Genomic DNA, 22,806 nt, shown 5'->3' on the forward strand with positions numbered 1-22,806 from the left:
TGTGCTCCGATTCTCAGCCAGAATTAAGATCATCCCCAGGTTCTGCTGGTGGTGCGTCTTTACAGCCAGTTAAATAGTTAACTTAAAAACCACAGAGCCTTCAGATGCGCCCTGCAGTGAAGGGACCATTGCACAAATATCCTTTCACTGAATATATTAAAAAAAATTGTATTTAAATGTCATTTAGTAAATGTCTACTACGTGCCATGCTCCAGGTTAGAGGTGGGTGCATTGACTCCAGCAGAGGATACCAGAAAAAAATTGCATTTTTATCTCTAGACATGAAAACAGGGTACTAAAGTTCATTTCTAAGAGCCATTAGGCATCATATATATATTAAGCCAGGCTTCCCAGGTGGCACTAGTGGTAAAGAACCTGCCTGCCAATTCAGGAGACACAGGAAACACGAGTTCAGTCTCTGGGTCTGCAAGATCTCCTGCAGGAGGGCATGGCAACTCACTTCAGTATACTTGCCTGGAGAATCCCACGGACAGAGGAGCCTGGTGGGCTACAGTTCATAGGGTTGTGAAGAGTCTGACATGACTGAACCGACTTAGCATGCATGCACACATTCATCAAGCCAATACAGAAATTTGAATCCACCTAAGCTCTGAATCTGAACCATGAGCTGGTCACCCATCAGGTACAACAGAAATACCAAGGACCAGGGATTTGTATACATCTTGTCCAGAGCCAGACATCCTGGAATGTGAAGTCAAGTGGGCCTTAGGAAGCATCACTATGAACAAAGCTAGTGGAGGTGATGGAATTCCAGTTGAGCTATTTCAAATCCTGAAAGATGATGCTGTGAAAGTGCTGCACTCATTATGCCAGCAAATTTGGAAAACTCAGCAGTGGCCACAGGACTGGAAAAGGTCAGTTTTCATTCCAATCCCAAAGAAAGGCAATGCCAAAGAATGCTCAAACGACCGCACAATTGCACTCATCTCACACACTAGTAAAGTGATGCTTAAAATTCTCCAAGCCAGGCTTCTGCAATATGTGAACCGTGAACTTTCAGATGTTCAAGCTGGTTTTAGAAAAGGCAGAGGAACCCGAGATCAAATTGCCAACATCTGCTGGATCATCAAAAAAACAAGACAGTTCCAGAAAAACATCTATTTCTGCTTTATTGACTATGCCAAAGCCTTTGACTGTGTGGATCACAATAAACTGTGGAAAATTCTGAAAGACATGGGAATACCAGACCACCTGACCTGCCTCTTGAGAAACCTGTATGCGGGTCAGGAAGCAACAGTTAGAACTGGACATGGAACAACAGACCAGTTCCAAATAGGAAAAAGAGTACGTCAAGGCTGTATGTTGTCACCCTGCTTATTTAACTTCTATGCAGAGTACATCATGAGAAATGCTGGGCTGGAGGAAGCACAAGTTGGAATCAAGTTTGCTGGAAGAAATATCAATAACCTCAGATATGCAGATGACACCACCCTTATGGCAGAAAGTGAAGAAGAATTAAAGAGCCTCTTGATGAAAGAGAAAGAGGAGAGTGAAAAAGTTGGCTTAAAGCTCAACATTCAGAAAACTAAGATCATGGCATCCAGTCCCATCACTTCATGGGAAATAGATGGGGAAACAGTGGAAACAGTGTCAGACTTTATTTTTCTGGGCTCCAAAATCACTGCAGATGGTGATTGCAGCCATGAAATTAAAAGACCCTTACTCCTTGGAAGGAAAGTTATGACCAACCTAGACAGCATATTCAAAAGCAGAGACATTACTTTGTCAACAAAGGTCTGTCAGGTCAAGGCTATGGTTTTTACAGTAGTCATGTATGGATGTGAGAGTTGGACTATAAAGAAAGCTGAGTGCCGAAGAATTGATGCTTTTGAACTGTGTTGGAGAAGACTCTTGAGAGTCCCTTGGACTGCAAGGAGATCCAACCAGTCCATCCTAAAGGAGATCAGACCTGGGTGTTCATTGGAAGGACTGATGTTGAAGCTGAAACTCCAATACTTTGGTCACCTGATACGAAGAGCTGACTCATTTGAAAAGACCCTGATGCTGGGAGGGATTGGGGGCAGGAGGAGAAGGGGACGACAGAGGATGAGATGGTTGGATGGCATCACCAACTCAATGGACATGGGTTTAGGTGGACTCCGGGAGTTGGTGATGGACAGGGAGGCCTGGCGTGCTGCAGTTCATGGGGTAGCAGAGTCGGACATGACTGAGCAACTGAACTGAACTGAACTGACTGTCTAAAAAAACAGCTCCAAAGAGTGGAAATCTAATCCTTCTGAAGGCACATGCTTGTCAGTTTTCACAGTGTTCCTAGGACATGAAGCCTATGTGCACAGAGAACATCCATCTTTTCTGCTCGATTTTCCTTGAGTGTGTGTGTGTGTGTGTGGTGGTGGTGGTGGGGGTGGGGGTGGGGGTGGTGGGGGCCATTGGCCACAGGTCAGAGGTTTTGCTTTCTCTGTCCAGGATGACCCATCACAGCAGGTATGGGTCACAGGGTGCTGGTCCAGGGAAACCCTATGTCTGTGGCTGCCAGTGCCCTGCGTGTGTCACCAGGCTCGCGACCTCTCTCCTGCCCTCCTGGCTCTCTCATTCGTGGTTGAGTAGGCCTTCCCGTGTAAGTTCCAGGGAAGGGAGGGAGGGAGGGTGTTGTGGGCAGAGGTACCTCGACGTCAATGTTGGGCGAGCTCTCCCTCGGGTCATAGTCGTACAGGGCCACCATTCTTCGCGTCGACACCGAGTGCTGTCTGCCGCTTCTCCTGTTTCTCTCTGTTCACATCACAAGAAGAACACCATCATGAAGTGATTTCAGAGCCAGTGGCGTCCCCTTTCCCTTGACTCGGTCGGTGGAGCCAGGTCACATGCGGCCAGTGTGGCTGAGATGACTGCTGGGCTCTAGCGCTGGCCAAGCCGGGGAAGCCCCCAGGCTCCCTAGGCTCACACTCAAGTCCAGTCTAGCCCCACTCCTTTCTCTCTGTGCATAGGAACAGGGGAGACTTAGAGCAGGGAATTCACTCCAATAGTCAATCTAAAGGGCTTGGAGTGGCACGAGGTGCGTGTGAGGGGGGCGGGGGCAAGTGGGCCACTTGGAGGTTGTGACCCAGCTCAGAGGAACCCCATAAACACCAGGTCAAAAATGCTGCCCATATAGCTGCTATGAAGATGATTCTCACTCAGATTATTCTCGCTCAGACCAGAGGCACAGCCACCAGTCTGTCATCAGGAGAAGCAAGAGTCTATAGAAAGCAGTACCCTCTCTACCCGTCTCAGAGGTTCCTTTCCCTCCGCTTCCTCTAGTGCCCTCGCTGTACGTTTAACAGCTGTCCCTGAAATGATGCCACTTGTGGAGAAGGCTCTGGGGGAGGTCCCCTCCTGCTGCCCGGCTGCGATCTGCCCTAGATGGAGCCCTGGGCTCTATATCAGCATAAGAGGGGCAGAAAGAGGAAAACCCCACACAGAGCATTTGCAAAAACTCCGAAAACAGCCACTTATAAGAAGGGCCAATGAAGAACCATGGGATCTGGCCCAAATCGTCAAACTCCCTGGCAAACCTCCGTTGTTGGGTTCCTAAATGACGTTTCTCCTGGAGAAAGTTGGCATTGAGGCCTTTCTCCCAAACACAGCCATCTTTTGCCTAAGATTGATTTTTGGAATTCAATGCACAGAAATGAAAACTCCTAAAGACAAGTGTTTTGAAAGCATGTAAAGTGAGTTAAGCAGCTTTTCAGGAGTCAGCGGCAGGCATAGGGCTCATTGTGTGCATGTGCAAAATTCAACCCTCAGCTCCTGGTCAAGAATCACTGCTTTTATTTGAAATAAGCAAGCATACCTTTGCAGGACCTGCATGTATGTTTCCTGGATCAAATTACAGTGGTAACCAGAGGTTAATTATAGTGTTGCTAAACTGCTAATTTCACAGGGGAACCCTATGTCAGTGGCATTAAGGCTACACATGTACTATATTGAGGTGTAATTTACATACAATATGACTCAGTTTAGTGTTCATTCACTTTAGTAAGTTTTGATAAACTCTATGGTCACATAACCACCACAGCCATCAAGATATTGAAGTTACGTCACCATCCCCAAATTCCTTCATGCCCATTTGTCACCTCCAACCTAGGTAACCACTGATCTGTTTTCTATCCCAATAGTTCTGCCTGTTTTAGAATATTGTTTAAATGGCATCTCACGGATGCAGCTTTTGGGGTCTGGCTTCTTTCCTTTGGACAGTGCATCTGAGATTCAGTCATGTTATTGCATGGATCAATAATCTGTTCTACTCTTATTGGTGAGTAGTATCCCATTGTATTGATGAACCATAGTTATTTTATCCATTTACCAGCCAGAAAACATTTGAGTTCTTTCTGGTTGTTAGTGATTTTTCAAAATTTAGTTTTGGTTGTGCTGGGACTTTGTTGCTGCGTGCAAGCTTTCTCTGGTTGAGGCGAGCGGGGGCTACTCTTTTTGCAGTGTGAGGGCTTCTCCTTGCGGTGGCCTTTCTTGTTTTGGAGCATGGGCTCTAGGGTGCATGGGCTCAATAGTTCAGGTGCACAGGCTTAGCTGCCCTGTGACACGTGGGATCTTAGTTCCTGGACCAGAGATCAAATCCATGTCCCCTGCACTGGCAGGCAGATTCTTAACCACTGGATCGCCGGGGAAGTCCCACTCAGAAATATTTAATTTTGATAACATCTAACACAATTTTTAAAATATATCATATCAAAACAATTGTTGCCTGATCATTACAAAGTTTCTCTCCTTTGTTTTCTTCTAAAGTTTTATAGTCTTCATTTTTATATTGAAGACAGTATGAATGTTGAGTTAAGCTTTTCACTACAGTGAGAATATGGCTTGAGATTCACTTTTTGCCTGTGGATGTCCAGTAATTCCAGCACCTATTATTGAAAAGACTACCTTTTCTCAATTGAATTGCATTTTTACCTCTGTCAAAAATCAGTTGATAGTCGATATGTTGATCAGTCTGGGGGGGTCCGTTCTACCCTGTTCCTCTGTGTGCCTGTCCTTTCTCTAGTACCACATGGTCTTGATCAGTTTCCCTTTATAGTGAGTCCTAAAATCAAGTTACATGAGTCTTTCACATTTTTCTTTTAAAAACGGTTTCAGTGATTTTTCGTTTCTCTGACTTTTCATATACATGAAAGATTTAGCTTATTGATTCTATATAATGCTTTGCACGGACCTTGACTGCTGTTTTGATGAATGTATAGGTCGGTCTGGGGATATCTGACATCTTAATGTCTTAGCAATATTAAGTCTATGAACAGTCCATCTCTATTTGCTTTGGGATTCTTTGATTTCTTTCATCAATGTTTTATCATTTTCAACATACAGATACTGCACGTATTTTGTTAGACTTAACCATATTTCACATCTTCGTTGTGTTATTGTACACAGTATTACTTTTTCAATTTAAATCTCAAATTTTTCATTGCTAACCTATGGAAATGCAATTGCTTTTGTATCCATTGACCTTACTAGTCTCACTTGTATGCTAGGAACTGTGTTTATAGGTTCTCTGAGATTTTCAAGGTAGGTTTCCATGTGATCTTTCCATTCTGTGTACCATTGCTCCCTGGCTCTCCTTGTACTACACATTCTAGCATGCAGCTGGAAAGGAGAGATGAGCGTGGACATTGTAGCCTTACTCCTAGTCTCAGGATGAAAGCTTCCAGTCTTTCACCGTGAGAAATATTGCCTCAACATAAAAGGGCAAGCAGGTATCTCAGCTTGGTTCCCTCAACTAGTCTAGGGACTACTGAATAAAAAGACATTTAATCCAAGTGATCAAGCTTGATCAAGTAAATCAAGCTTCTTGTTTTTTAGCAGATTGCTCCTAGACTCTGGGTCTGTGGTGCACGAGCCCATTCCCTCTTTGAAGAGGCGCTGTCGACTTCAGGAGAGGGGGCAGCGATGCAAGGGAATGGATGGTGTGAGGGCTCAGGGAGCTGTGGTCTCGGGGATTTAATCTGGGCAGTTTATTCATATGGAACCTCGACTATTAGACATGGATCTTGAGACAACGAACTCATTAATACCAAAAAGGTTGAGATATTTGCTTTTGTGTTTGTCCTTAAAATCATGCATATTACTTGAGCCACTGAACTTTGTCTGGAGTGTGATTTAGAAGTGAATCCAGGGGAGGCAGTGGGGTGGACTGGGAGTTTGGGATTAGCAGACGCAAACTATTACATATGGGCTTCCCTGGTGGCTCGGTGGTAAAGGATCCACCTGCCAAACCAGGAGACACAGGTTTGATCCCTGGGTTAAGAAGATGCCCTGGAGGAAGAAATGGCAACCCACTCCAGTATTCTTGTCTGGAAAGTCCCATGGACAGAGGAGAACCTGGCGGGCTACAATCCATGAGGTCGCAAAAGAGTCAGACATGACTGAGCACACACGCAATGCACAACGAACTATTACATATAGGACAGATAAATAACAAGGTCCTACTGTATAGCACAGGGAACTATATTCAATATCTTGTAACAAACCATAATGGAAGAGAATATGAAAAAGAATGTATATATGTGTATAATTGATTCACTTTGCTATACAGAAGAGATTGGCACAACATTGTAAATCAGCTATAAGTCAATAAAAATAAATTTAGAAAAAGGTTAAACAATAAAAAAGAAGTGAATGTAATGTTTTGAAGTATTAAAACTTTAAATATGAATCCCATGAGTCTTTCTGTCTAAAGTTATTTAGAAAAAGGAGAGGCCTTTTGAATGAGTAGATTTTCCTTGCATGTGGAAAAATTAAAGATCATAAATGTAATGTTGCTGAAAACAGTTTTACTGTTTGCTCAGTGGTTCTAGATAAACAAAAGAATTTAGTATCCAAATTAAAGGGTAAAAATCTTTTATGTCTTTGGATAAGCAGAATTTACCTGAAGAATGGAAAGCATACCACTACCCAATCATCCTTTGAAATTTATCATAAATAGTCAATGTGCAAAGTAGTACCAGTGTCCTGGTGGTCTAGTGGCTAAGACTGAGCTCCCAAAGCATGGGGCCCAGGTTCAGTCCCTGGAGGGCAAAGTAGATCCCACAGGCTGCAATTAAAGATCCCGCATGCTACAATTAAGACACGGAGCAGCCAAATAAATAAATACTAAAACAAAACCCAAAGTACATTACCAGTATCAGTCCGTTCATGCTGAGATAACAAAGTGCCATAGACTGGGGACTGAGACAACAAGCATTCATTTCTCACAGTCCTGGGGTGGGGGACGTCCAAGATCAAGGTGCTGGCTGACTTGGTGTCTGGTGAAGACCTGCTTCCTTCCTTCCTGGTTCACAGATGACTTCCAGCTCCTTGTGTCCTCACGTGATGGAAGGGGGAAGGGGCTCTCTGGGGTCTCTTTTATAAGGGCACTAACCCCATCCACAAGGGCTCCACCCTCATGACCAGATCACTCCCAAAGGCCCTACCTCCTAATAAACCATCACATTGCAGATTAAAGTTTCAACAAATGAATTTTAGGGGGACACAAGCATTTCATCCACAACAACCCAAAAATGTTTATTTTCTAAATGTGATAGACTTTTAGTAAGCAAGGCCATACTTCATCTTTCACGAGAAGATCATCTGTGTTTTCATAAATATTTAGATGCCTGTATGTCTGCATCTCAGGACTATTAAAACCTTGGTTTACAGAATGGGTTTTGCCCAAGAAAATCTGATGGTTAACATTCAGATTTTGGGGACTTCCCTGGTGGTCCAGTGTTTAGGACTCTGCGTTTCCAATGCATGGGGCACAGGTTCAGTCCCTGGTCTGGGAACTAAGATCCCACATGCCTAGCGTGGCCAAAAAATAAAATAGAATGGTTAAGTGACAAGGATTTACTGTGTAGCACAGGGAACTATATGAAATATCTTTAAAAAAAAAAAAACAAAGCATTCATTCCTCTGCTCAGCACTGTCTCCTGCCCTGAGTCGGTGGGTTTTTTTTTTTTTTTTTGGCAGTTTAAAAAATATATATTTTTTTAATTTTTAGCTGTGCTGGGTCTTTGTTGTTGCACTCGGGTTTTCTCTCGTCACAGTGATCTGGGGCTACTCTCTAGTCGCAGTACTCAGGCTTCTCACTGCGATTGCTTCTCTTGTTGTGAAGCATGGGCTGTAGGGGGCATGGGCTTCAGTAGTTGTGGCTCCTGGACTCCAGAGCACAGGCTCAATAGCTGTGGTACAGGAGCTCAGTTGCTCCAAGGCATATGGGATCTTCCCGGTAGAGGGTGGAACCTGTGTCCCCTGAATTGACAGGTGGACTCTCCACCACTGAGCCACCAGGGAAGCCCTGGGCTGGTGTTTCGTGCTACAAAACCCTCAAGAAGGCAGGCGCCACCTGGCCTGCAGGCTCACAGGTGAGCAGGACGTGGCCTCTTACCTATTTTCTCCACAGGTGTGTTCAGAGGGAGGAAGCCTTGTCTGAGAAGCTGGTCCATCATCTCTTCATCATCTGCCTGGATTTCAGAGACCATGTTACAGGGAATAAGGCCAAGCCGGGCACAGGTTTCCCCGCGGTAGAATCCATCAGCGTCTTTATCACCATACACCTGGAGTCACGGGAAGAAGGCAAGGCATTGGGATGGCTGGTTCAGAAATAGATCAGCTCTGTTCACCTAGAGTCACAGTTAGTCAGACACTGACTTGAAGAACATGGAAAATCGCTGCTTATGGGCATAAGTGTGTACACATAGCCCTCACCCTAAAAATGTGTATGTCTAAGAACCTGTTTCTCCTCCAGGGTTTTGATAGCCTCTGGAGCTCCCGTTGACCAGAGGGCTGCCCGGCAAGGCCAGGGCTTTACTAGCTGAGTGCATGTGTGTGAACGCACACAAGTTAAGTGCCGCCCCCCCGCCCCATACACACACATGCAAGTGCAGTATAACAAATGATTCCTCCATAAGAAGACAGCGCCACTGTCTGGCATTCCAGAAGTGAAAAACCTCAACTCACAAAGGGATTCTGTGCGTACTATTCTGCGGGGTAAGCATCACCATTCTTTAGAGTCCGTTTTAGTTAACAACCCCTTTCAAAGGTTATTGTCAGTGCCCTTTCGGAAATTTGCAAACTTGGGGTTCAAGGCCCTTTCCCCTCTCCTAGGGAGCATCCCATGTCTTCCTTCTGACTCCAGACTCAGGCTCTTCCTCTACTACTGATAGGAGGCTGAATGTCAAATACAAGAAGAAGTAGCCTGTCGTTTTGAGGTGTTAAGGCATCTGTCCCCAGGTTTTGTGGCACTAAGAACTGGTTTTGTGGAAGACAGTTTTTCCGTGGATTGGGGGTGGTGGTGGTTTCCAGATGATTCACGCACTGTAGGGTTTGTACTCCTATGAGAATCTAATGCTGCCACTGATCTGACGGGAGATGGAACTCAGGTGGAAATGTGAGTGATGGGGAGTGGCTGCAAATGCAGATGAAGCTTTGCTTGCTCACCCGCCACTCACCTCCTGCTGTGCAATCCGTTCCTAACAGGCCACAGACCCATACTGGTCCATGGCCCGAGGGTTGGGGACCCCTGTGTTAAGGAACTTGGATCTGGTGAACACCCCCTCCCCATCCTCCCCCGCCACCTGTACCCCCCAGGCCATGCCCCCACCTTGATGATCTGCCCTTCTTTAAAGGGAAGCTCCTCTTCTGCAGCGTCTGGGTTCGGGGACATGGTAAGGGGGTCGTAGTCAAAAAGGGCCACAAAGATGCGGGCTGGGAGCTCTTCCGCCCCAGGGTCTGTCTCTGACTCTTCGTAGAAGTCCGGAGAAAGCCGGTCCCGCCCGTACTCATCTGGGAGTGCATGGGATAAAGCACAGGGTCTAAGTGATTCCCACCAGCCATTCTCCCTGCTTTACCCAGAAAGGTGAGCTGTTATACAAAGTGTGGTTTTGAAAAACGAAGAGAGAAGCACTTTAAGTTTTTTTTTTTTTCTTAATGTGTAGCTGGGCTTTCCTAGTGGTTCAGTGGTAAAGAATCCACCTGCCAATGCAGGAGATGTGGGTTCGATCCCTGATGTGGGACGATGCGATGTGCCTCGAAGCAACTAAGTCCGTGTAACAAGGCTATTCAGCCTGTGTTCTGGAGTCCAGGAGCCGCAACTACTGAGCCCACATGTTGCAACTACGGGAGCCTGCAGCCTAGAACCTGTGCTCTGCAACAAGAGAAGCCACCACAATGAGCAGCCTGTGCACGACAAGAGAGCAGCCCCCACTGACCCTAGTAGAGACAAGCCCATGCAGCAGCAAAGACCCAGCACAGTCCAAAACAAAACAATCCATAAAGTCATAAAAATAAGTTCTTAAAGAAATGTGTAGCTCAACATGCAGGCACAAATGGATCACCTCGACCGAGATGGGTTTGAAAAGCTAATAACTAGTATGAAACGTAGGCAGCAGGGTGAGTGTAGGTGTGCTGCTTGTGAAGACAGCGAGAGATAAAGGACTGTGTTTCAATGACCTCCTGGCAGGACTGGTCTGAGCGCTGATTGTGGGGGCGGGTGACGGGTGGCCAAGTCCCGGGGATTAGGAAGGACCTGTTCAGGAGTCAAGCATAGAGACCCAGAGACCCTCTCAGTTCGGTTCAGTCACTCAGTCATGTCTGACTCTCTGCGACTCCATGAAATCGCAGCACACCAGGCCTCCCTGTCCATCACCAACTCCCGGAGTTCACCCAGACTCACGTCCATCGAGTCAGTGATGCCATCCAGCCATCTCATCCTCTGTCGTTCCCTTCTCCTCCTGCACCCAATCCCTCCCAGCATCAGAGTCTTTTCCAATGAGTCAACTCTTCGCATGAGACCCTCTAGGTTTCCATTAACAGATGAGCCAGAGCACAAGGATGTTAAGAGATGTATTTGCCTATCTGTCAAAGTTTGATACAGGTGACTGAGCTGCTCACTTGGCTCCAAATACGTAAGAGGCAATGAATGCATTACAGTGAATTAATGAATTCCTGGAAGAATTGAGTTTCAAGTCCGCCTACCACTGAGCTCCTAAAGACGATTCTTTTGAAATCCTAGTATATATGCATATGTATTACAAGGCTGAGCACCAAAGAACTGATGCTTTCGAATTGTGGTGCTTGTGGTGCTTGGACAGCAAACCAGTCAATACTAGCGGACATCAACCTTGAATATTCACTGCAAGAAATGATGCTAAAGCTGAAGCTCTTTGGCCACCTGATGCAAAAGAACTGACTCATTGGGAAAGACTCTGATGCTGGGAAAGACTGAAGGCAAAAGGAGAAAGGGGCAGCAGAGGATGAGATGGTTGGACAGCATCACCATCTCAATGGACATGAATTTGAGCAAACTCCAGGAGATGGTGAAGGACAGGGATGCCTGGCATGTTGCAGTCATGGGGTAACAAAGAGACGAGCATTAGTGAGCAACTGAACATCAACAACATTATTAAGTGTCATTACAGACATGCATATATCTCACTATATATGTATACATTTATTAATATGCATATAGAGAGAACAAACATCTGCTAGTGAATTATACTGTTTTGACTACAGTATAAGCACTGTAGAAGGACTGAGAAGGACTCAGAACATCAGCGGGGAAGCAAATGAGAAAAAGTCCGATCATCAGAAAGGAGGGCAGGGGTGGGACTAACAGCCGGTCAAAATTTGTGTCACCAGCACAAGGAGCACAGGCGGCGGGATCAGAGGATGTCCAAGCTGCGTGGGTGACGCAGAGGGTGTGGGAGAGCCAGAGTCTTGGCTGCTTCCACCAGCAGAAACATGCAGTTGAAAAATAAAAAAGCACTTTAACCGCAGGAAAGGTTGGTCTTTAAAATGCAGTGAGCTGTTAACATTATTTGAATTTGGGATCCTTTTAGGATACAAAGATAATCTAAACATTCGGTAACTTTGCTTCTGCTAGGGAACAAAATTCAACAGCACGGCCTTACTGTTTTCTTCACACCAGTTTTGATTTTGTCTATAGTCAATGCAGATTCTTTACCAGCTGAGACACCAGGGAAGCCCGTGAATACTGGAGAGGGTAGCCTATCCTTTCTCCCGCAGATCTTCCCGACCCAGGAATCGACCAGAGTCTCCTGCACTGCAGGCTGATTCTTTACCAACTGAGCTATCAGGGAAGCTCAAAGGGAACAAAACTGAGCAGCTCGGCCTTCCTTTCTTCACACCAGTTTTGATTTTGTTTATAGTCAATGAGAGGGCTTCCCAGGTGGTGCTAGTGGTAAAGAACCCGCCTGCCAAAGCAGGCAGACGTAAGAGACACAGGTTGGATCCCTGGGTCGGGAAGATCCCCTGGAGGAGGGCACAGCAACCCACTCCGATATTTTTGCCTAGAGAATCCCAAGGACAGAGGAGCCTGGTGGGCTTCAGTCCACAGCGCCGCACAGAATCGGACATGACTGAAGCGACAGCACACACGCACACACAGTCAACGAGAGGGTCTCATACTTGCCCCCCAGTCATTAAATGTTCTCTAAATTAAATAGCACGAAGCTCATGGTACACCATCGCGTGACCTGTGAACGTCTGTGTATGTGTAGTGATGCAGTGGTTTTTTCATGCTCGTGGCTGATGGTAGAGAAGACCATTAGCAGCATGAGAAGGATGTTTTCAATTCAGCTGGATAACCTTGGGAGTTTTGCAGAAGGAACTTAACAAAATAGCAGTGTGACCCAGTGGGTGCTGTTTCAGCTGAGGGGAAAGTCACTGAAGGAGCGCTGTGGCTACAACTTTGGCTGCACCCACCCAGAGGGCTCCCAGGGCTTCCTTGACTAAGTTGACGTGGTGATTGTGGAGCTGGAATGTACAGGCAAGTTCACAAGGGGAGGATTGGGTAGGTCACTGTCACTCTGGAAGACCTTTGAGTTACTCCTACAATTCGCAGGCTCTCGGGAGTTGGCTCAAGTTCAGGCACCGTGATGTGCGGACAACTGTGCCTCAATGTCTTTAAGTCCCAAATCACACCAAGCACAAGTGGGAGACGTTAGGCATGGAGACCGGCAAGAGGATCTCAGGCTAGCATCATGCTCAGCAGGCAGTCACCCACACTATTCCAAAATCTCTCTCTGGTTTGCAGAGAGGAGCTGGGATGGGGTGGAAGTGGTTGGAGCACTTGGAGTTGGTGTATATGAGTAGAAGTGTGGGTATGATGTCACGGTGTTTCCTCCAGAGAAGGTGCGTTAGATACTTTATGGAATCAGACCTCATGGGAAGAGAACAGTGGCCTCCATGGAATGTGTCCACACAAACCCAGCTTCACAGGGTTTGGAGTGGGCGACTGGGAGGCCCTTCCTTTTCTTGGGGGCAGGCTAGACTCAACGAAGAACTTACCGCCAGCTGCTGGTCTGACCTGGGCGTGGATGCTCCTCCCTCTGCCCTGATGTGGAATATCCTGGCCTGGGGTAGGAGGGGGTCTTTGTCAGGAAGGAGGAAGGGTCTGCAAACCACGTGCAAAGTTGAAGATCCTGACTTGCCCCTGTTGGCTCCCGAATCCTCCTGTGCTGCCAGAATAAGCACTGTCTTCTATAAGTGAACTTCTTCCCTCACTACCTGAGGCTACCTGCCTCCACTGTCCTCTCCATTGTAATTTCTACAGAGAAAAAGTGGGTCGCCTATGAAGCATACTTTACAGCTGCTCCTCTTCTCCTTACAGGAAAACCCAGGGAGACGAGTCTTCTTTCTAGAGAGTCAAGTTTTGTTTATTTAGTTAAGTCATTTTAACTTTTCCCATCTGGATATAGAGAAAATGTGCTGCATTTCCTTGCTATGTAAGCTCAGTGGCCAAAATAACCTGGAAAGTGGGAGGGAAATGGAGATTTTCACAGTCGACCAGTAAGAGCAGAATGCTCTAGGATGTGGCATTTCTTTTCAGATGGGTACACCCTTGGGCCTTTTCATCTGTCAGGTAAATAACCAGATAAATGCAAAGACCAAAAATTACACAGGAAGAAACCAAACCCAATGAAATCCTTGTCTGGGGTCATTGATTAAGGTTATGAGGCCTTCGTTATGCTAATTATATGACTTAGAATTTACCAGATATGGAACTATATAATTTTTATCTTTTTAAATCAGGAAGGGCATTGTTTTCTTAATTAAGGAAATCCAGAGTATATTTAAAAGTATAATATATTTTAGCTGTGAAGGCATTGCTTATTAAAAATATATATGTAGGAGGGGAGTTTCTCCATAAAAGAAAAGGATATTTTTGGAGTTGGCAGATTTCTAAAGTATTAATTACTGATATTGGCACAGGAAAACTATAACTAAATAAACAGAGACTAGAGGAAAATAGCCTATTCACATGTCACTGACCATTCACTTCCTAGAGTTTTGGGCATGATTCTCCTCTTTGAGTCACTTTTGTCTTTTGAAAATATAATAGGTTCTTTGGTCTGTGAATATATGTATATGAAAATATAAAGTGATTGATACTAATTATGCTTTATAATTATGCTTTCTTGCCTTGCTCCATGCTAAGAGATCAGGTACAATGAAAGAAATTCTATCATGGATTTATTTAACACTTTTTTGGGTTCTATTATTGAGGCTTTTTTTTTTTTCTTTGTGAAGGTGTTACCACAGCATTACTCTCTTGCAACTAACTTGAAGTGAAGTGAAAGTCAAATCAGTCATGTCCAACTATTTGAGACCCCATGGACTATACAGTCCATGGAATTATCTAGGCCAGAAAACTGGAGTGGGTAGCTGTTCCCTTCTCCAGGGGATCTTCCAAACCCAGGGATCGAACCCAGGTCTCCCGCATTACAGGCACATTCTTTACCATCTGAGCCACCAGAGAAGCCCAAGAATACTGGAGTGGGTAGCCTATTCCTTCTCTAGGAGATCTTCCCAACCCAGGAATCAAACCAGGGTCTCCTGCATTGCAGGTAGATTCTTTACCAGGTGAGCTGCCAGGGAAGCCCTCTACTAACTTAGCTAGTGTCTTTCACTAAAATTAAGACATGTGCAGCCTTCTGCATTCTTTCCCTTAAGACAAATCCACCTGAAGGATTGTCCAAGACTCTGATGGGGAGACTGTGGGTCCACTTATGTTTTCCTTTATTTTCTTGCCCAGTTGGCAATTTGTAGCACCATAATTTTCAGCCCTGTAGACTTTTCTTCTCTGTCCTAGGAGACTGGAGTGGGAGACCCACAAGGCCTCCTCCAGAGGACACCCCTTCTCAGTGTCAGGACATTAAACTTCAACCACAGAAACAGTGGCGGTTCATGTAATGAGCATTCACTCGTTAAAGTCACAGTTGAATGAGCACTTAGGAACCAAATTCAACAGGAAGAACGGTCTTGAACTGGTCCTCACCTCCTTCCTCAAGACTCTTATTTACAAGTCATTTATTTTAGAAGCCAGGAGATCCTACTTAACCTCAGTAATTGTTACAGGGGCAATAATACACAAATTAAATGAAGATCTGAGTGATGTGGCACTGGTTTACAAACTCATAAATAATGTAGGCTTAGTATACACAAGGGCTTCCCTAGTGGCTCAGATAGTGAAGAATCCGACTGCATGCAATGTGGGAGACCTAGGTTCAGTCCCTGGGTTGGGAAGATCCCCTGGAGGAGGGCATGGCAACTCACTCTGGTGTTCTTGCCTGGAAAATCCCCATAGACAGAGGAGCCTGGTGGGCTACAGTCTATGGGGTTGCGAAGAGTCGGACACGACGGAGTCACTAAGCACCATGTAGTATATACAGAACTCTGCTAGTGGGTCTGTAATATGTGAAACCAGTGTTTTCCAGCTGATTTTATTTTTCAGCTTATTTTATTACTTTTTAGCCTAACTGAAAACAGTCTGTTGTTTTAAAGGTCCTTTAACATTCTATACAATTTTTCACTGATAAAAATAAAAACATTCTAAACACTGTAAAGATGGAAAAAGAAACTTTTTTACCCTGTTGTTTGGGTTTTATGGTAAAGAAACATCTAGAAGGAGGAGAAAACTTCAGGGGATCTGTATTGGTTCATAAAGTTTTTAATTATTTTTGGCTGATGTGAACAAAGCCCAATTGTCTTTTAAACCTTAGCTATTTAAATGGATTGGGGCTGTGTTTCCAGGTGTCTGGACTGTCCAAGGGTTGCTTTCCTTGAGCCCTGTCTCACCAGATCAATGTTTTTCTCTCAACTACTTCTGTTCCATGAATGGGTCTCTTGCTTTGTTTTGTTTGTGTGTGTGTGTTTTCACAAAAAGCTAGTTTATTTGTGCTGATTACCAGATTCCATTATCTTGCGTATAATACTTTTTGGAACTGTTATGCCGGGGTTCATTCCAGTAATAGAAAGGTTCCCATCTGACCTTCGGCCACACTCCCCCTCTTAGGGGATTGACGAGAATGGCTACAATGACAGCTTTCAGCACGGCTGGCTGAATTCCAAAAAGTAATTAAGAGAATGGAATTGGATGCCTGAGGATGACTCATGCAGGAGGAGGTGGCCAGATGGACAGGGTCAACACACAGTTCAGGGCACACATTCAGGCCTCCTGCTGTTTTTTCATAACTTTCAACCCCAGTTGCCCAAGTGTTTCATGCATACAGATAACTCTGCACTGGCTGGGGGCTCCTTTAGGTATTTGGAGTTCAGCCACCCATCCCTGTCTCTGCTGCTCTGACCATAAGCATTTCAGGAGAGCATGAACTAGGTGGGGAGATGGCCCATTATCATCTCTTCCATGCTTAGGATGGTAGCCTTTGCAGTTAAAAAAAAAAAATGTAGGGAGAAGATTGACCTCAAAGGTCAATATATTTTGAGAATCCTTAAATGTAGGTTCCATTTATTTGGTTCTGTTTCTGCCTTCTTTTGCCATAAATAACCAAGAGTCTTCTGTATTTAGTTGAAAATTCTATTCCTAATAATTTTTTAAAAAATGTTTAGATTGAGTCATGTGCTCTGTGGTTAAAAGAAAGATGGAGGACTCCACCCGGCTCACTAACCCGCAGCATGGACCATCACTGGCCGGGACCTGTGGGAACCAGCACTGCCGTGGGAAAACCTCCGGCCCACGTGATCCGCCCGATCAGCCCGTCCTGCGGTCACCGGGTTTCCTAAAATCTAAAGACAAAACAATGACACGGTCATCAGTCTTGCCAGTCGTGGGAAGAAAAGAATTAAGTCAGCCAAATCAATTCAACTTAGAAGCAGAAGCTCTAAAGGCAACTAAACTTAGCTTTTAACTGAAAGGTTAGCTGAATAACCTGGAAGAGAAAAAGAGTGCTCACCCCAGGCACCCCATCTTCTACAGCACAGTTGCTTTTCCGGGCAGGGGCGAGAAAGAGAACCCCTCGGGAGACATCTTTTTGTTGCTGGTGCTGCCGCTGAAGCCAAGTATTTTGAGCCATAGTGAGAGTGATTTAGGTAAGACTCCTCACGCCTTTGGTACCTCTTTTCTAGTCTCAGCACAGTCTGCCCTCCTCCAGTGACCCCAAAGGTGGGAAAAACACTGCATTTCCCAAATGTCCTGCTTGGGCAAAGTTGTGTGCGAGGTTACCGAAAACTCAAAGACATAAGTTTCTGTGCATTATCAGCTCTGAAACTCATGGCGCCGTCTTGACGCTATTCCAAAGACTTCCAAACCTTCACATTTCAGGGCTAACCCGAACTATTTTCCTTTATGGATAAGTTTTGCCTCTGATTCGTACTAAAGGTTCGCATCCTATGCGAGAATCAAAGCAAAACCTCCAGCTCACTGGTGACTTAACTCAGGAAGTTTTCAGAGACACAGAATGAATCAGGGCTGGGAGCTTCAGAAATGAGTTTGAACAGGAAGTGGGCTGCAGTTTGCTGGTGAGTCGGTAAGCTGTGGGTCGGCGCCCTCTAGTGGACATGTCACAAACTGCACCGGCTCAAGCCCAAGGCCTGGCGCCCTGGGATGTCTCACCTGTATTTTCATGGAAAAGTTCAGCATGACAGGAGCAAATGTTCTGAAAAGAGGACACAATATAGAGATGAATGAAGCCTTGAAGGAATCCCTACTCTTGAAAAGCACTCACAAGCCTGGAAAACAAGGCCCGAGGATGTGTCTAGAGCTGATGATGGAAAATTCATTCAGAAAACTGCTCTCAGGAAAGAAACGTGGGGGAAAAAAAAAAAAAAAAACCTTTGGAAACAAATGCAAAGGTGGACCTCTTCAATAATTGTTCTCCATTCTTTTTTCCAGTTATGGATGAACTGGAAAACCAACCACAACCCAAAACCAAAACCACCACCAGAGAAAAACCCTAGTAAGCAATACCAGTCAGTCATAAATACATCCCCACGATTCATTTTGAAAAGTACGTGTTGCCAAACTTTGGGAGAATCAGAGTTCAGCTAACCCTTAATTAAAATTTAGATTCAGTTGTCCTTTAATTAAAGCAGCCATATTCATCACTGATTTGGAGGTGGGGAAGGGGTCATTATTCTAAAGCAAAGTAAAGAAATCATCAGCATGGTGAAAAGATTGGGAAGCTTCATAAATCAAAAATGCATGGAAAAACGAGAGAGAGCCAGCGGAGAGAGTGCCCGGGATGGACACCAAAACAAAGAAAGAAGGTGAAAGAATGAAAACGGATTGGTTTGGCAAGCAGATGTGAGCGGGAGGTTTACTTCACACACCAAAGGGCCGTCTGCAACCCGGGGAGGAGGCTGGGCCTGTCGGGCAATGGCCCTACTGTCGGGCATTTTTATGGTTTTCTTCCAGGCATCTCGGAAATCCTCGCGGCCCGTGGGCTCATCCCAGCCGTACTTGCTGGGGGTGGACCTCTCTGGGCTCGGGTGGGGCTCATCGCTCCTGACGACGTCGCCGGGCTCCACTGGCTCCCCAAAATCCTCTTCGATGCTGCTCTGCCGGGTCAGCGTCCGGCGCCGGGCCAGCAGGGGCCTCAGGCTCCTCCTACAAGGACAGGGCCCGGGGCCGGGGCTGCACTGGGCAGTTGGGCTTCGGAAACTAAATCTCATCTCCTCCTCTTCGCTGCCGCAGTCCAGGCCGCTGTCCGGGCTCCTGGTGGCCGAGCGGCTGAACCGACAGCCTCTGTCTTCGAATATGAAGTCCTCGGCCTGGGGGCCCCTGGGTTTCGCGGGGTACCAGGAGCCGTGGAGGGCCTCATGCCCCCGGCAGGGCCTGGCGGGCCTGGACTCGCTGGCCAGCCCGGTCCTGACCCTGGAGGAGTCCCCTAAGCCCTGCTTGTGCAGGAACTCACAAGGCTCTCCATCCTCCTCCGCTACTTCGGGGATACTGAAAAGTCTCTTACTGTGGTGGGTCTGTTGGGGATACTCGGGCAACTCCGAGAAAGCACGTTCAGTGGTCCTATTCTTAGAGCACTCCTTAAGGAGGAGGGGTGGTGTGTTAGCACAGGTGCCGGGAGTCAGTGTATGATCGCATATGAAGGGGGCGCAGAGGGAAGGAAAGAAAATACAGAGAGAATTAGTCTCCGAGGCCATGAGGGATAGAGAGCATGCTTGTACTCGTGGTGGGGCAGGGGGTGGGGGTGGGGGCAGATGGCATGCTCTGGCCGGGGCTCTGGAATGAAAACAGAATGGGTTAGATGGATGGGGCCGGAGCCGGGGGGCCGAGCGCACGCAGAGCGTCCCGACGCCGTCAGGACTAGCCATGCAGCCAAACCAAGGAAAGAGAGGCCGCTGGCCGCGGGTGTGGGGAGGATGGAGGCAGGAGGCTTCACACTGACCGAGGCGCTAGGGTCTGTGACATGGCTGTGCCCAGAGGCCGGGGACGTCCGAGTTCACTGGCCGCTGGCTGCACCCTGAGAAACTCCCAAGGCAGCTGCCCTGGGATGCCGGTGAGTGGAGGCCATTTGCAACACAGGGGGCCCCACCCGGCCACGCCGCTCAACTCTGCTTGTCCCTGAAAGCACTCAGCATCCTGTGAAACCCGTCCGTGCTCTATTACCTATGGCTCTCTCCCGGCTCAAGTGGAAGAGTGTGAAGCTGGGGGACCTTGGCACTCAGCGACCCAAAGTCATTTGCTTGGCCTGTGTCTGCAAAGGCTTGGGGGCCTGTCAGTCTCTCCTCCAGACCCCAGACCTCAAGGCTGGGAGAGAGGAGCCGAGTCCCCAGCAGTATGGGCAGCAGGGGCTCAGGGCTGGCCCACCCAGATGGAGGCCGAGGGTGGACACCCCACGCTCCATGTCCTGACAGGTGATTCTCTCTCCAGGAATGGCCGGCACGCCCATCCTCTGCTCCAGCTGGGCCAGCCCACTGGGCATACCTCCTGGGACACCTCACTAACTCCAGGAAGCCTTGCGCCCAGCTTTCCTCCCATGGGCCTCCGTGCATGCGCATTAGAGTTGAGTTGCGGAGGAATATCAGGATTTGCTGCCCTGCCCTCACCTCACCCCCCCACCCCTGCCCCAACCGCCTTTTGCGGTATGTCCCAGGCACAAGGGGACATGGTGGGTTTACCCAGCGCAGCGTCTTTAGCAGGCTTAGAGCCCACAAGCGCCAAACCAGGAGCATGGTGCACGCTTCGTTCGTTTGCTATTAGGACACTGAGGTTTGGGAACACTGGGGTGAAGGGCAGTGAGGAAGCAGGGATCCAGCCCTGGGAGCCTGGCGGGGATGCACGGGGTTCCGTGGGACTCCCGCAAGGAGAGGTGAGCCCGGGCGGCCCACATCGGCCTGTAAAGTCTCCTGACTTTTAAAAAAAATGTCAGAACCCTGTGGACGAAGTGAAGTAAGCCTCAGCCCTGCTGCCTGAAGGTCCGATTGTCCCTGCGGCTGCTCTAAGGAGGGCCGGGCTGGTGGGGGAAGGACGTAGGTGATTTTACAAACTAGCCCTTTTCCCTGGGAAAAACAAGGTGACCTTTGGTTTCTTTGCTAACAATTGGCAGGAAGGAGCATCCCAGAAGCTTCCTCCATAAGAAGTGAGGAGGCTGCCAAAGGTTGTGGGGGGCGGGGCAGACACCTGCCTTGTCACAGCGCCCAGCGGTAGAGAAGTGTGGGAAGGCAGGGGTGGTCAGGCTGGACCACGGGCAGCTTCGGGCCTTTCTCCACCATGAAATGTCACTGTGAATCCTGCTGGACAGTGGCTCAGGGGAGGAGCGAGGGGGTCAGCCAGTGGGGGTAGCGGGGGCTGCAACCATGCAGAGTTTGCATAGGGATCTGGCATGTTCTTTGGTGACAGTGTCTCCAAGGCCCTGCGGGGCGCCTTTGCTGGGAGAACATAAGTCAGTCTGCTCTATGCAAGTGGGCACTGAGTTGGCAGCCAGATTTGGATGTTGCTTTCTGTCCACCATTCAAACTGCGTGGCTCTGTGTTCCCAGAGAAAGGCTGGGCTCAGGCACTGTATCCCCCAGTGGGACTTTTCTCTCCAAGGCTCTTTTCATTTGAAAACTCCCACAAAGGCCCGACCTGTCTCCTCCGCTAGGCCTGCAGCTGCTGGAGCTCGGGGGCCACGTCTATTCTCACCCCCCAGCTTGGCGGAGGGTCTGGTGCTCAGAGTGACCAGCTTTTGCCGAGTGATCAGAAGCCCAGCTGGAGTGGGCGGCAGCAGCAGTGGCAACACAGCTCCCCAAACAAGGAAGGTGGCGCACCCCAGGGGTGGGGTCTATGGGGGCCTCCAGCTCGATCTCCATCAAGGTGACCTCCATCAAACCCCTCGCTGAAGGCTACATCAGAGGCAGAGGCAGAGGATCCTGGGATCCCTGGTGGGAGGTGTCTGAGAAGGGGCCTGTGTGTGGACCCCAGGAGGTCGACTGACCCTCCTCCGACCTCCTCTAAGGTCCCCTCTCCCTGGCCCTCCAGCCGTCCAGCAGGGTCCACCTCGGTCGATTCCACTAAAGAATCTCTTCCCGACTCCCCAGCTGCCCATCTCCAGTCTGACTCAGAGACAGGCTCCTGCCCTCCTAGGGCCTGCTGCTCTGCAGATAGACATGCAGCCAGGCGTTTGGGACTGGGGGTGGAAACTTCTCCGTTCTATTCTTTCTGATTGGGTTCTTAGTACACAGCTGGGTGACCCAGGGATTCCCAGTGGATTCTCCCAGACTTCTTCCCCCAGACTTTTGGCCCGAGCGCAGATTCAATAGCAAGAGAAGCCCATCCAAATCTGGGGACTGTGCCTGCCGGGCAAGGCCCCTCTGGAGCCAGCTGCACAGCCCCCCAAAGGAACAGGGATGGGGGACGGTGGGACGGCGGTGGGGGGGGGCAGCGCCCCCGCACTGACCTTGAGGGCATTGTGGGATGTGCCGCTTGGCCGCCTCCTGCCCCCGTCCTCCAGCTGCATTTCAGAGTACAGCTCCTCCTCGTCCTCCTCCATGATGTCCGAGAGGTCAGACCCCCGGCTGCTCTCCGTGTGGTACTCGTCTCCATGGCAACAGTGCGGCTGGGGCAGGAGAAGGGGACGTGAATGGAGGGGCGACTCCAACACATGGAGTCCCACACCTTCCCCTGCTCTGCCCACTCTCGAGCTCAGGGACGTGTCTGGGTGAGAACTGCTCACTCCGGAGGGGAGGGAATCACAGTCCCCGAGCTCATGGGGAGCCGGGATGGCAGAGAGAGGACCAGACCGGGCATTCCCACTCCAAGTCCAGATAGGGGCAGGCAGAGACCCTCCTGGGCTCCGGGCAGGACAGAATACACATGGGAAGACGTCACTTTTTCGGGTACTGGCAGCCTCTTCAACTTAGTGGCTGGACAAAGGCTCAAGTGAGAGGCTGTACATGCAGGGCTCAGGGACATGCACGTATGTTGCATCTAGGGTCGTGCAGCAGACAGTGGTGGGTAGTGGGCAAACAGGGGCATACGCACTAACAAGTGTGTCTAAGAGTTTTAAGAAAAACATGGAGTCTGAAATTCACACATGTGCACACTGGG

General features: G+C 48.1%; 1 protein-coding gene across 12 annotated transcripts in view; it reads right to left on the reverse strand.

Annotated features, from left to right (window-relative positions):
* Positions 1–22,806, reverse strand: part of RIMBP2 (RIMS binding protein 2) — a 307,318-nt gene that overhangs the window by 11,216 nt on the left and 273,296 nt on the right. For 8 of the 12 annotated variants that reach the window (XM_044930306.2, XM_044930303.2, XM_044930307.2 and 5 more), the window contains 6 exons: positions 22,157–22,315; positions 18,595–19,302; positions 16,935–17,052; positions 9,608–9,789; positions 8,393–8,561; positions 2,648–2,751 (listed from right to left, as the gene is read on the reverse strand). In XM_044930306.2, coding sequence (XP_044786241.1) covers positions 2,648–2,751; positions 8,393–8,561; positions 9,608–9,789; positions 16,935–17,052; positions 18,595–19,302; positions 22,157–22,315 — 1,440 coding nt within the window. The remainder of the gene's footprint in view (positions 1–2,647; positions 2,752–8,392; positions 8,562–9,607; positions 9,790–16,934; positions 17,053–18,594; positions 19,303–22,156; positions 22,316–22,806) is intronic. The other 4 variants (XM_044930308.2, XM_025267840.3, XM_044930309.2 and 1 more) reach the window with 1 other exon arrangement.

The sequence above is a fragment of the Bubalus bubalis genome, chromosome 17, assembly GCF_019923935.1.
Source record: "Bubalus bubalis isolate 160015118507 breed Murrah chromosome 17, NDDB_SH_1, whole genome shotgun sequence".
Classification (NCBI taxonomy): Eukaryota; Metazoa; Chordata; class Mammalia; order Artiodactyla; family Bovidae; genus Bubalus; species Bubalus bubalis.